Raw genomic sequence first — 15157 nt, 5'->3', positions numbered from 1 at the left:
GGCATTAGGAAGCAAGAGAACAGGGCTTCCTTCAGGAATGGGTTGAAGGAGAATCTGTCAAAGGGATCCTGGCAGAGGTCAGGGACTCTGCGTATTCTCTAACCACTATCAGTTTCTACCTCTTACCCGACTCTATATGTTGTTTTGGGTCCCTTTATCTTGTTTCCTGCTATGGCCTTTGGAAGGTGAACAGGAGCCATGGGTCCCATTCTCTGCTTAAAGGTTACAATAGTTCCCGCAGTGTTGAAATTACTAGAGTGATAAACTGGGGATAAGAAACAGGAGTCAAAAGCAGGTCATTTGTCTAGTAATATTGACATAACAGACAGCATGGGTCAGATTCTGCTAAGACGCTCACAGGCACGACTGTAGTTGTGTCAATATACAGGCTATAGAATTTGCTTAAGATTTAAAAAGATAGATAATTAAAATAACAAATTGTAATGACTAATAACTTATCCAGACTGCCTTCTTCAAAGCATTGATACATCTTTCCATTCTGTGTTCATGTGTATTTTGGTGTCAAGAAGAAATTGTGAAGGTAGCAAACCATTTAATTCAGTCCATTGTGTAGTCTCGGTCATTTCCTAGATATGTTGTGGTCTGAGTTACTCACTTTCCGTTATGGTATAGTCTAAGTGATTTCCCGCTATGGTAAGAATCCAGACTGTTCCTAAAACATGTCTTGTAAATGGTCGTTGTCTTTGAGGTGTTTTTCACTCTTTTTAATCATAGTTTTATGGAGTTGTTGCAAATAATATTTGATGAGGTGACATCCAGTGCAAAATGATGTAAGTCTATTTCCAGTATGATACAACAGCATCCTAGTTCCAAGACTGCATAAGGTTTCTTTCCCTGCAGCAGACCTACTGAGATATGTTAGTAACAGGAATTCAGTGTGCTTACTTAAACTATTTAAAGATTTTAGTTGGATCCTGAGCCATATGGTATATAGAACCCTGACAGTTTTTTCAGGCATAAAGGACTGTCAACAGAGGGGGTTTTAGCCAGCACAGTTAAACCTACATGGCTTGTTTACTGCCTGCAGCAGCCTGTGCTGGCAGGTAGATCTCATTTTGCTATGCTAATTAGTGGCACAATTATGCTAATGAGCAGCCATTTGCAATTGTGAGATGTCTCATTTCCATGCAGCTGCTGGCAATACAGGGCCATGTAGACCCAGTCCAGGATAGACATTAAAATGCAGCTTATATTATATTAATATAATTAATGCCATCCTAGTATACAGTACATCTTTTCAGGGTGTTGTGTCCAACATGGTGTGTATAGTGTAACCCATCTTACCTTTGAGAAATGGAGAAATTAATCACTGAACTAAAAATTATAGGTTGCTAAGGTGGAAGTCATCAAGTGCAAGACATGGCTACATTTGTGTGTGCAAATAGAAATAAAGACCCAAATCACTTACCAATGTGTTGTTTCAAAAATTCCAGTTTCACAAAAATTAGCCAAATCATGTGGTAGAAAGAATTTAAATAGATAAATGAACATAATGGGGAGCTGTTTAAGAACACTATATTAGATGCCTCCAAACCTTTGCTCACATGAATGAGAAGGAAAGCTTCACTGGTTTAAAAACAAACAAACAAAAAAACCCAACAAATTGGATTAGAAGGCAAGTGAAAGCAGCTGCGCTAAAACAATAAAGTGGGTTTGTGAGTGGGTGTGGGGAGGGGCGGCTAACTAGAAAGAAGGATTCTTTCAAAAATTTTTTTTTTGTTTTGAAAGAACCTCCTCTACATAGCTGTTTGTTTTTTTGAAAAAGTCTCTTCTGGAATTGCAATCGCACGAGATTACGTAAATGAGGTGTGAGATTTGTAAATCAGTGTTTCATTTGCATTCATCTTCCGGAAGGGGAATGTAGTGTTAGAAGTAGCCTATATTTTGAAGTAGCTAAGTGCTATTTCAAAATACATTTTATGTTTAGCAGCATTATTTCAAAATAAGCTATTTTGGAGTAACTCTTCCAGAGTGGCTTATTTCGGAATAACGCTGCTGTGTAGACATGCCTTAAAAAAGTTAGTGGGCCAATATTTAATAAGGGTAAATGGGATGTCTCAGGTAATTTTAAGTCTAACAACTTGATGTTGATCACAGGCAAAGTAATAAAATGACTGATATGAGATTGGGTAAATTGAAGGAAATTAATATAATATCAATCAAAATGGGATTAATGGCAACTTGATTTTGTTTAACTTGATATCTTTCTGATTATACAATAACATTGTTGCTTTACCAACTAAATGTAACATACTTAGGCTTCTCAAAGGCATTTGAGTTGGTACTCTATAATATGTTCATTAAGAAACTAGAAGTGGCTGATAGATCTCACAGTGTGATTGTAAACGGGGCATAACTGAATGGGTGTGTTTTCAGAGGGTCTTACAGGGATTAGTTTTTCAAATGATGCTGTTCAGTATTTTTGTCAGCGTCTTGGAATCAAATATAAAATTATTGCTCAACAAGTTTGCAGATAACAAGAGACTGGAGAAGTGAAAAATAATGAAGAGGACAGGTCACTGATATAGAGCAACTCAGATTGCTTTGTAAACTGGGTGCAAGCAAATAAGGTGTGTTTCAGTACCTCCAAATGCACAGTCATATATGTATGAAGAAAAAATGTAGGCCATACAGAATGGGGGACATTCTCTTGGGAAGCAAGGACTTGGTTTTTGCAGTGGAAAATCAGATCAGATGAGCATGAGTTCTGAGGCAGTGCTGTGGCCAAAAGGGCCAATGTGATCCTTGCATGTATAAACAGGGGGATCTTGAGTAGTAGTAGCAAGGTAGAAGAGATGCATGGTGGTCACTCTTCAGAGTTCTCTGGAAACATACCTCAGTCTGCTGTTGCAGTCAAAAAAGCTGACTGTTCGCTGCCATTAAGAAAGGAATAGATAATGAGACAAAATATTAAGATGCCAATGTATAAAGTCATGGCATGTCTGTACCACGAATATTGTGTGCGGTTCTGGTCAGACCACTTCAGGGATGATATATTAGCATTGGAAGAGAGAGAGGCAACAAAAATGATTAGGGTTATCCATGACTTTTCAGATTGGAAAAGATACAATTAAGGGGAAATATGAAAGAACTCTATAAGTCATTGATTGTGTGGAGAATGTGATTAAGAAACACAAACACATAACACAAAAACCAGGATTACTGAATGGAATTAACAGCCAGCATGTTTAAAACAAAAGAAAATACTTCTTTACACACCACACAGCCAACCTGTTGGAACTGCTTGCCAGGCGATGTTTTGAAGCCTAACAGTATAAGTTGGTTAAAAAAAGAATTAGGTAAGTTCATGGACAGTAGATTTATTAATGATTAATAACCGAGATGGTTAGAAAAGCAACCCCATGGTGTGGGTGTCCTGTAATGTCTAGATGCTGGAACAGGATGCCTGGGGTTGGTTCACTCACTAATTATCATGTTCTGTTAATTCCATGTGAAGTTCTGATATTGGTCACTGCCAAAATATAGTCTACAAACTAGGTGGGCCATTGATCTGACGCACAATGGCTGTTCTTATGTTCTTATGCTTAGAGAAAGGACCTTTAGATTCTGCTCCCGCTGCGGCCAGTGAGTTGCTGTGCCATCTTTGGTATATAGTGTTTAAACTCTACATCATCAGCTTCACCACCTATAAAATATTACCCCACTTAGCAAGGATGGTGTTTATCAGAGTTGGTAAAGCACCGTAATGACCTCAGATGAAAAGTACTGTATGAGTGGTTCATATCTCTAGTGCAAACCCTCCAAAACTTCTACTAAGTCATAAACAACTTTATTGAGTGCCAAAGGACTATAGTTTTTTGTGTTTGGTCATTGAGTACAGAATGAATGGCTTAGGCATGTTTCAAGCTTTAGTCCATAGTTTTGTTTTTAACCTATGTGTGTGTCTGTTGTAGATCACATTAATGGATGCCAACTATGTCATGGATGAGACACTTGGAACATCAACCTTTCATATATCCTCTCTGAAACTGGGAGAGAAGAAGGAGGTTCCATTTATTTTTAATGAAGTAAGTTGCAAATCTCTGTAGCAATAGCACACGATTGGCTTGAGAAGCAACACAAATCAGGTAATACAAATTAACTTTGGCTACTGCTGTGTTTGGCTTCCGGAGCACAACCAAGAGATTATTTAATTTTAGATATTATATGTAGCACTCTTAGTTAATGACTTGCAGTAACACAACCTTGGTGAACATGATATGCTTATGTGATTTTTGTAAAATTAAAGCAAGTCACAACTCAACTAAGCAGTGTACATGCTGATCAAACTTTCTGATTGTGTGTGTGTGTGTGTGTGTGTGTGTACACACACACACATCTATGACTCTTACATGCCAGAGAAAGGTGTGTGGGGTAGTCTGCCAGCAGATTAACATTAACACACACTCTCCTCTTTCAAAACTAAATGATGATTCCAAGCTAACTTTTGTAAAATACCAGACCAGGACACAAGTACAGAAGCATCAACCAAAAGGTAAAAGTGATTAGGAATTAAGGAGATCATTCATATGGCACAAATAATCAGTAAGCAATATTTCCCAAAAGAGCTTGTGTTAGAATTACATCAGGGCTCCGGCTGCAGTAAACTATACCTTATATCATTTCTTAATTGATTTACCAAAACGGCCCTTAACCAGTTACTTGCCACAACCACACACATTTTATTAGTGGGACCATGTCATGAGGCTGTCCTTCCTACATGGCCTTATGACATGGTCCCACTAATAAAATGTGTGTGGTTGTGGCAAATAACTGGTTAAGGGCCATTTTGGTAAATCAATTAAGAAATGATATAAGGTATAGTTTACCACAGCCTGAGGACTGTTGTAATTCTAACATCGGATCTTTTGGGAAATATTGCTTAACTTGTGCCATATGAATGATGTCCTTAATTCCTAGTCACTTTTGCTTTTTGGTTGATGCTTCTGTACTTGTGTCCTGGTCTGGTATTTTACAAAAGTGAACTTGGAATCATCATTTAGTTTTGAAAGAGGAGAGAGTTCATTAATGTTAATCTGCTGGCAGACTACCCCACACACCCTTCTTTGGCACATACGAATCATGGATGGAGTCACTTGATTCACTAATTTTCCTTGACAGTAGACAAAGTGTGTTAGTGGAATGGATAGGGTGAAGTCTTGATTAATGAAATCAAACCATGATGCATTTTGTGTGTACCACTGTGCGGGGAAAAATGATTTTTTTTTAAGTTAAATGGTGGTTCAGAAAAACTGGAAAACATTTCCTGAGGTAGAACTAAATCTGAAATGTTTAAAAAATTTTAGTTGTTTGAGGGGAAAAAAGATAAGTTTCAGGGCTGTTCCATAGCAGGGATTTGAACCAAAGTCTTCCACATTCTAGCAGGAAACAATGATTGTGGTGGCAGCAGCATCACCTCCTCTCCTTCCTCTGGCCTTTGTGTGTCAACTTCACAAACAGTTTTGGGTCCACCAACGCTGCGTTTGTCATTGATTCTGAAGCGTTCATTAGACAACTTTTACCCATCTCTACTTGTGAAAGAACTGTGAGGAATCCAAATCAGTTTGAACTCGATATGCACCAGTGGTGCCTGTTGTTTGTATTTGTCAAAGAGAACAGAGTGTTGTTGACTCTGGCACTTCAATTCTGTGGTCTGTTTAATATTCAGTGTGTACATTGTTAATGCCAGCATCACTGTATGTTTTTAGTACAGTCTTTTAAATTAGTGACATGAGGGGCCAGAACAACATACCTAGCACTCCACCTTCTAGGGCTGGGTGCTGTATGGGACAGTTTGTTACTCATAGGCTGTGTCTACACTACAAAAATAAGTAAACAGCTTCGAAGATGAGTGTCTACACACACCCTACTTCAAAGTTTAACTTCAAAGGAGGGCACTATTCCATTCCCAGGAATGGAGTAAGGACTTTGAAGTTGGGCTCCCTACTTCAAAGTTAACTTTAAAGTAAGGGAAAATTTGTGTAGACGCTCTGCTGGCTACTTCGAAGCAATGTCTAACTTTGAAGTTAACTTTGAAGGTAGTTCCTCGTGTAGACACACCCACAGCAGAGTGTAATAGCAGACATACTTCCCTTGTGCATCAGCGAGTTCAGGGAGGCAGAAATGCACCAAGTGCTGTCCTGGTTCCAACTTCTTATATTGAGCTGTGCCTAAGAGAGACAGTCTTTCCCTTAAAGATCAAACATAGACATTTTTTAAATTTTTACTTTCAAACCTCACTGGAAATACTGTTCGATTACAGAATATTTGCACTGATCCTTTTATCTTTGAATACATAGCGAGGTTTTGTTGGACGGTTATTTCAAACAGGCAGAACACATCTCATTCTTTGGGATGCTCATCTGGGATAAATTCATCATTAATTTTTTAGCCTTTATGCATTCCTAAAGAAGTTAATTAAAATGTATAGTAATACTTAGTGTTATTATTGATGATGATGATGATGATGATAACTTTAATTGCCTGTGTAAGGGCTGCTGGCGGGAGCACTTTATCTGTTAACTCACAGCGTAAACATACTTGTTTGTGCTGGGAGACTTGGTGTCTCAGACCATATACTACAATCATGTACCTGTATGTCTTTGTTTCAGATCCAAATCAAGGATGTAATGCATAGTGATGCTTCATGTGGAGCAAATAACTGTATTGCTAATGGCAGTAGAGGCCAAGGATTTTAATTATATGGAGATTGAACTAAAATTACATTCTGGTCAGGGTGACGCTACTGGCAAAACAGTGAACAAGGAAAGACAAAGCTAATGGGTCTTGATTAATGAAAGTTAAATTTTAACATTATATGCTCCCTGGATCAACTCTGTTCTGTTGATCTTCCAGATAAGTCATTCTTTTAAAGGAAAACCATGGATGTATCTCTTCAACTGTTTCCTCTTTTTAAAGTGAGTTTATATCTTATCAGGAGAATAATGAGTGTATATTCGAAGGGCGTATTTTTTTTTCCTCTATAAACGATATAATCAGCTTGAAATGTTTCTTGTTTAGGTCACAGAAATGACTTTGGAATTGTTTCTTGAAGTCTGGTAAGTATTTCACTTCACCAAACAAGTCTCAGAGGGGTAGCCATGTTATTCTGTAGCTTTACAAAAAGCAAACAGTCCTGTAGGACCTTAAAAGCTAACAATTTTATTCATTAGATAATGAACCTTCATGGGTAAGATCCACTTAATTAGATTCTGGAGCAAAAAATGAATAAACAGGGAGATATATGGGTAGATAGCTAAATAGCAAGGAGGGGGGAAGAAAGAGAAAAGATAAAATGGGAGAGTCACCTGTCATTAATAGGACCTGTGGAAAGAGGGATGGGTGCTGTTCCTGTGGATATCAAAGGTGGGGAAATTGTGCTTGTAATGTGTAAGGTAATTGAGATCTCTGTTAAGCCCCTCTTTGCTCCCCAGTTAAATGTGTCAAACTTGCAAATGAATTCAAATTTTACCAAAGAAATCTTCAGAGAATGACTGCCTGAGCCGCCTGTTTATGTATTTTCTATTCCTTGTAATTTTTTCAAAAGTATATAAAATGAAATACAAGAATAAGTAATGTTAAGGTTGAAATATCAAGCTCTGAAAACTCAGGTCAATACAAAAGTGTATGTTATACCCGCAAAGTCAGTCGGCTTTTGATTTAAATAGGACCATTCAGGTGAGCAAATAAATCACTCGTTTTAATATTCACAGAAGCAAGACTGTAGTTTGTAAGATGCTTGCTCTTGGGCCTGGTCTCATTTCCAGTAGTCCTCTCTCCTGTGCAGAACTATAGACGCTCAGTAGACACCCAGCTCCATCTTGCAGTTATCTCCCACTCTTCTACGACAATATTTTCCTTTAACTTTCAGCTAGCTAGCTGCAGTTGCTTGGTCATTAGATCAGTCTTTAAGATCTTAATCCTGCAAAGACTTATGCTTATACTGAGCTTCGCACATGGTGGAAATTCCCATTAAAGTCACTGAAACTGACTGTAATGGAGCTATGCACTGTGAATAAAGTTATAGCCCCACCAAAGTGAGTGGCAAGGCTGCCATGGATTTCACTGGGGCCAGACATTAGTCCCAGGTGCGAAGTGAAGCACATGCATAAGTCTTTGCAGGGTCGACAGATAACGAAATGCTCTTTGTGCAACTTGAAATTTTCATCTCACAATCTTTTTTTAAAAGAGGCTGTGGAAAACAGTGTCCAGGATTTGTTTAATCTTGTTATTTACAGCAACATATGGGCATCTGTGTGTGGTCCATGAGGCCATCCCTAAAACTCTCATGATTTATACTTGTAGGCTATGGTTACACTACAGCGCTCCGTTGACAGAAGTTGCAGTCGGAAGAGATAGCCCGACAAAACTTCTGTCAACAGAGTGTGGCCACATGCAAAAGCCAATCGGAGGAGCTCTCGTCTCTGTTGACAGAGCGGCAGGACTGCCTGGCTGCTCTCTCAACAAAACAGGCACCCGGAAGCACAGCAGACAGGGCTGACCATTGTTCTGGATGCCAGTCTGAAAAGAGAAGCCCCCACCGAGAGTCCACACAGCTTTTTTGTCTACAGAATCTGTTGACAGCTATGTTATGCCTCATGACTGAGAGGCAGGATGCTGCTGGCAAAAGTGCTGAGTTTTTTCAACAAACTGCAGACAAAACACATTTTGTGTGTGGACATTCCACCAGTTCTGTCAACAAAACTTGCTAGTGTATCTAGCTGTAGACAATAGGCAGTGTAATTGTAACCATGAACAACAGGCTGTGATTAATTCAGACTTATGAAGTTAACTCAGCACAAGCCTCATAGCCATGTTGTGTTGCAGTTACAGAGTATATTAGGGTATCTTGACAAAATGGTCCAGTAGGCCACATTATTCTACCAGATACACTCTGTAAACCATGCTGGTTGTAGAGAGACTGCAGAGTTGCAAATTACAGCAACATTCAGTCTGCTGTATTGCTAAATCCAAGGCAAGGCATTGTGATTAGCTAGTCTGGTTGCTGTATTTTTCATGTCTATAAATGTCATTGAATGCACATGAAACATGCAGTTTTATTAATCTGATGACACTCGGAAATCTGGAAGTCCTTTCCTTTGTGCTGCATAGTACCAGAATCACTGCTTTGTGAATTATACCATTATGTGAATTTTGGTGGTGCCTTGCTGCTAGGTAGTATTTTTTCTTCTTACTCCTCTGACTGCTTAATAGCTCGATTCAGTGTGTTTTGATGTCAGTTTCCACTTTATATTACATGTTCACTGGTCTTTATGTTTGTCATAAAGGAACATTGGATGTGGTGTCTAGTAAGTCAGTTGTCAAAATACCCCAGATTGTTGTTCAGCTCGTCTTTCGTATTGGCTCGCTTTCTTTAAGGTATATGACAAGTGAAGTTTTTTTGCAAGGTTCCCCCTCCTCCTTTCCCAGCACACAGTTTATGGCCCTGCTGCATCAAAACATTTACGCACATGCTTAACTTTCAGTGGTCTCATTGAATTCAGTGGCGTTATTCACAGAGTCAAAGTTTACGGAATATTTAAGTGCTTGGCTGAACTGGGGTTTTTCTAATAATGCGTATGGGTAAACAATCATGCCATGTAAAATATGGAGGGAGTGTTGGGGATCACACCCTCAGAATAGCGTACAAGGCCAGTGAGTCTTAACCGTCCCGTCAAGTGTCAGATGACACTTCTTACCCTGCCTGCAGTATCGGTGGTGGAAAGTCGGAGGCCAGCTTGTGGAATGGCTAAGGAAATTCCAGTACAAAAATCAGGCCCTGCTGGTTACATTAGTGATCCTCTTCTGGCCTGAATTATACTGGTGCAACTCGTTCTGAGTTTGCTGCCACGTTTGTTATTCAGTTGCAATGTCAGGAGAGAGGCTGAGGACTGTATCTGCACAGAGACTGAATTTAGCATCTCACCCCTTGACACAGCACTGCTACGTTGATATTAACGTCTGCTGGTGGGTTTGTGCAGTTGTTCATATTATCTTCAATTTGTGGATAGGCAGAATTCAAGTTCCTGGGCTGTGGATCTAGCACCTTTTTGTAAGTGCTAACTTCACTTTTTAAAAAGAAAGACCACAGAACATGTTATTAGCAGCTGTATAGTTTGTCCATGTGTACATTGGTCTCCAAGATGCACTCCTGCCTCGTAAAACGAGCTGAGGTCTGGGAGGATTCGTATTTGCTAAACTGACACTCTTCCCTCTTGGAATAACTTCACAGAGTGTGGTGCATTATCACGCTTATGCAATTTATCTAGTAGATTGTACTTTATTGCTTCTAACATAAACTAACTGTACTGGTTTCTTTTTCCATTGAAATCTATGGGACTGAAAATGAAATTTTGTTGACTGGTTTTAGTTTTCACAGTCTGTCTGTTTTGCAAAATAGCTCTTCAACTGACCTCCGGTTCAGCATGGCTCTGTGTGATGAGGAGAAGAGATTTCGACAGCAGCGGAAAGAGAACATCATGCACAAAATGAAAAACCTCCTAGGAGCAGAAAAGAGCAAGAACTTGGCATCTTCCCGTGATGTAGGTTTGAAATGTTTCTGTAAAGAATCACAATGCGAGCAGCCAGATCAGTGTTGCCTTTCCATCCCTATTGCTGTCGTTCTGAAATATATGAAATAAAGGATCGGATGAAGGATATAACACAGGCCATTTCTACACAGGCCACTTCCTTTGGAAGTGGCAGGCTAATACAGGGAGTGAAAGATGCAAATTCCCTGTGCCTCATTAGCATAATATCACATGATTTGGAGTCTGGAAGACCGTTCTTCCGGACTCCAAAACGCCATGTAGAAGCCTGGTCCTTCTGGAGTCCCCTTCTTCCCAAAGGGCCACAAAGTTTAGTACAGGTGCACAATGTCTTTAAATCCCAGCCCATTCATGCTTTAAGGTTCAGCTGATTCTGCCATCTCTCAAAGTTGTAAGATAAATGTTTAGGCTTATGCTGCAATGCGTTCCATGTGCATGGAGCCCCATTGATGTCAGCAGCATTCAGCTTTGTCCCAGGGATCTCTGGATGGAGCACATGTCAGGATCAAACATACACAACCTGCAACATACTTTCTGTCCTTTTGTTTTTTTTTTTTTTGAATCCTTTGCAAAACGCACCTAAAAGAAAAAGGTGGAATATGTTCCAGTAAGTTTTCTTCTGAAGTAGGATGGCTTGCAAGCCTGTCTGAAGCACTCAGAGCTCTGTTTTAGCTCTACATGTATAACTTATCGGTGGCCCTCCTTTTTTAAACTGAAAGCTTCTCTTTTATTCTCCCACGCATATATTATCATTGGAGTAAGTTACTGCTTCTTTAAATGAGAGACCCATCAGCTCTTTCTCTATCGCTATTATATCCTTAGCCAGGTTGAGTTTCTTCTCATCTGAGCCTGGGGTTGGCCAGATGAGCTTTGCTCCTCCTGAAGTCTGCCTCAGCTCTGTTCCCTGGCCTGTCCCTTGGTCTAACCACCAGGCTGGATTTTGGCTGTAACCACTAGCCTGCCTACATCCTGGTCCTGACACTTAGGGCTTTATGCTGCAAGGGACTTAGCGTGTCCTACCAGGTGCTTGCCTGGTGTTGAGTACACTTGCAGGACTGGGTCTCTACAGTCTTAATTTTTCAGTGGAGGTAAGCACCTGCAAGTTCCATTGATGACCGCTGGTACTATGGATGCATTGCACTTCTGAAAATCAAGTCTTGGGATTCATGTTTATATGAGTGTTAGGTATCTAAAGATAGATTTCACACACTGATCATTACAAAACTGTCCAGGTGGTCTTAGGGCCTAGCTTAGATGGCGTTCAGTAACAATTAGGCACCTAATCTATTTAGGCATATGAGTAAATCCCACCAGGCACCTATCTGCACCTTTAGAGACCAAAATTCCTTTGTAAATCTGGCCATTAGTGTTTAAGGATAACTTTTTGTTACCATCAATTAAACACAGTAACAATCATTTGGTCTTTGCACACTGGCTGGCTGATAGCACTGAAATGAAAGTTCTCTTTAAAGCATCAGAGAGGTAGCCGAGTTAGTCTGTATCTTCTAAAGCAACAAGAACTCCTGTGGCACCTTATAAACTAACAGATATTTTTGAGCATAAATTTTCATGAGCAATGACCCGCTTCGTCAGATGCATCAGTGGGGGTCCCAGAGGAGGGTTTAGAGAGGGAGTCCCAGTCAGTAGGAGGGCCAGAGCTGACAAGGTCACTTCAGTCAAGGAGGATGTGGCCCATTATCAGCAGTCAAAATGTGGGTATGTGAACATCAAATGGGGGAGAAACTGTTTTTGTAATAGGCCAGCTGTATGTGTTCTGAACACCACTGGACATCGCATACAACCCCCAGCTAAAACCTCTCCAGTGCATCATCAGTGATCTATAACTCATTCTGGACAACAATTCTTCACTCTCACAGACCTTGGGAAGCAGGCCAGTCCTCGCCTACAGACAGCCCACCAACCTTTAAACAAGTTCTCCCTAGCAACTATAGACCACGCCACAGGAACTCTAAACCTGGAACCAATCCCTACAACAAACCTCGGTGCCATACATATCTACACCAGTGACACCATCACAAGACCTAACCACATCAGCCACATCATCAGGGGCTCTTTCATCTGTGCATCTACTCATATTATATATGCCAGCAATGCCCCCACTGCAATTTATATTGGCCAAACTGGACAGTCTCTACATAAAAGAAAAAATGGACATAAATCAGACATCAGGAATGGTAACATGCAACAACCTATAGCAGAACACTTCAATCTCCCAGGACACTTGGTAACAGATTTAAAAGTAGCCATCCTACCGCAAAAAAAAACTTCAAAAACAGACTCCAAAGAGAAACTGCAGAACTGCAATTCATTTGCAAATTTGTCACCATCGACCAAGGATTGAACAGAGACTGGGAGTTTTTAGCCAGTTACAAAAGCAGTTTCTTCTCTCTTGATGCTCACAGCTCCACATTAGCTACTAATAATGGACCACATCCTCTGAGACTAAAACAGACCTTGTGAACTCTGGCCCACCTCTTGACTGGGACTCCCTCCTTTTCATGAGCCCTTATATTTAAACCCTCCTCTGGAACTCCCAACTCATGTGTCTGACAAAGCGGGTCCTTGCCCACGAAAGCTTATGCTCCAAAATATCTGTTAGTCTATAAGGTGCCACAGGAGTTCTTGTTCTCTTTACAGCAGACATTTGTATGGTTTTAGATTAGGGAAATGCTTTTTTCCCCCCCTTTTAGCTTTAGCAGAATGTTAGTCTTTTGAAGTGATGGTTCTATATTTGAAAGTTTTATAAAGCCAGAGGACTTGCTTTCCAAGCTTTGAGAAAGTTTAAAATCTATTCACAAAATGCATCTGTGGCCCTCTCTTTAGTTGTAGAATATGCTTTGCATGAGTGATTTGAGTAAGATCAAAAGAATGGGAAGAAAGTGCTGCATATTTTATTTGTATTTGTATAAAATGGAAATCTTTGGGAAAAATCACTTTAAAGAGATTTTAATACAATTATTTTACTGTTGGTACATTTCCAAAACTGTAGAAAGAAAATATTTGGTTTCAAATTTATAATTTCAACCTTAAAATTGTATTCTAAATTGTAACAAATGTAACAGTTAAAACAAAATACCAAAGTTTTAAAGACTTCTCTTTAACATTTCTCTCCCATGAGTTGCATTAGAATAGCTAGTCTCACAGACATCTAAAATAAGCTAACTTCTTCCTCTGAAAATACGCAAGAGTGTTCTGCCTTGGGAATGATGCAGGTGGCTGAATATTCTTCAGTGTGTTGTAAAGTATCAATTCTGTGCACCCTCTGTACAGGCAGGAATAATATCATACTACAGAAGCAGTCATTTTTCAAACTCTGGATGACTTTTTCCAAAGGTTAATTAAAAACAAACAACCAAACCAAAAAAAAAAAAACAACCTGGCCTGACTTCTCCCTGCCCACAGATTCTAGTTCTTCATCTAGAGCTGTCTTCTGAGGTTTGCCAGCCCTTTCAAAAGTCTAGGTTGAGCAGTCTCATGTGGGAGGGATGTAAAGAGATCCTGCTGAATCTGCATCTTTCAAACGTAGTTCTGAATGAACAACGCTTTTTTAGCTGCCTTTGGTTATGAGACAAGGTTAGATTAAATTTACTTCTCCTGTCCCAGCAATCTGCCATTGTCACCTTTCTGGCAATAAATTATTTACATCAGAAATGCTGATGGCGTAATTGTGGTTTCAGCATGGCAAAAGAAGTCAAGAGATCTAGATTGTGTTCCCATCAATGCCATTGATTTATTGCATGATATAAGCAACTAACCCACAATATACAGTACTACTTTTGCCTCATAGGATGCTGTGAGAGTTAATTTATGTTTTATGAAGGGCTTTGACCTCCTCTGAAAGAAGATAATTGAGTATTTATTAATCATTTTATTTGAAGCATGGTTTCTCTTCATGAGGCAATAGATTTTTGGCATCTTAATATATTTTGTGTTGCTTTGTTTTAAACAATTGTCTAAAAATAACATTGTCATTTGACATACATTCATATAGGTAAGGGGCAGCTATGTTAATTTTTATTTGCAACAAATTTAAAGAGTCCTATGGCACCTTAAAGACTAACAGATTTATTAGAACATAACCGTCAATGACAAAAACCCACTTTGTCAGAGGCAATTGTCAGTCCAGGAAGGGATATATTTACCATTGCTCAGAAGAAATTTGCGGAGCATTCAGTTTTTCCAGATTTTGTACACTCTGTTGTTTGGGGGACTGGACAACAATAATTTTTGAGCCATCCATTCCAATAATGGACTGAATAGGTTTTCACTTTTATGCCATTAGAAAATGTGATTTAGATGGTTGCCATTTTCAGAACTGATTTGAAGGCTTATTTAAGAGATACATCTCCCATATCCTTCTCTTGTTCATATCAAGTTGACTCATCAACCAAACTGACCTGTTGAAATCAAAGAAAGGCACTCACTGACTTAAATCGGAATTGGATTGGAGTATCCTGGAACAAAACTATAACATATCCCTGTGGATGTTTGCAAACGGACATAGTTTTACTGTAGTTTGATGGAGACAGTGTGATCTAGTGATTGGAGCATAAAACTAGGAGTGCCAC

The 15157-nt window shown here is 39.4% G+C and overlaps 1 protein-coding gene across 3 annotated transcripts in view; it reads left to right on the top strand.

The window, feature by feature from the left end:
- The window catches only part of PLA2G4A (phospholipase A2 group IVA), a 125498-nt gene that overhangs the window by 54218 nt on the left and 56123 nt on the right, over positions 1–15157 (top strand). For all 3 annotated transcript variants that reach the window (XM_075002883.1, XM_075002881.1, XM_075002882.1), the window contains exons 5-7: positions 3936–4049; positions 7042–7079; positions 10421–10562. In XM_075002883.1, coding sequence (XP_074858984.1) covers positions 3936–4049; positions 7042–7079; positions 10421–10562 — 294 coding nt within the window. The remainder of the gene's footprint in view (positions 1–3935; positions 4050–7041; positions 7080–10420; positions 10563–15157) is intronic.

This window comes from Carettochelys insculpta, chromosome 9 (assembly GCF_033958435.1).
Source record: "Carettochelys insculpta isolate YL-2023 chromosome 9, ASM3395843v1, whole genome shotgun sequence".
NCBI classification, from domain to species: Eukaryota; Metazoa; Chordata; order Testudines; family Carettochelyidae; genus Carettochelys; species Carettochelys insculpta.
This window is presented reverse-complemented; position numbering and strand designations above follow the sequence as displayed.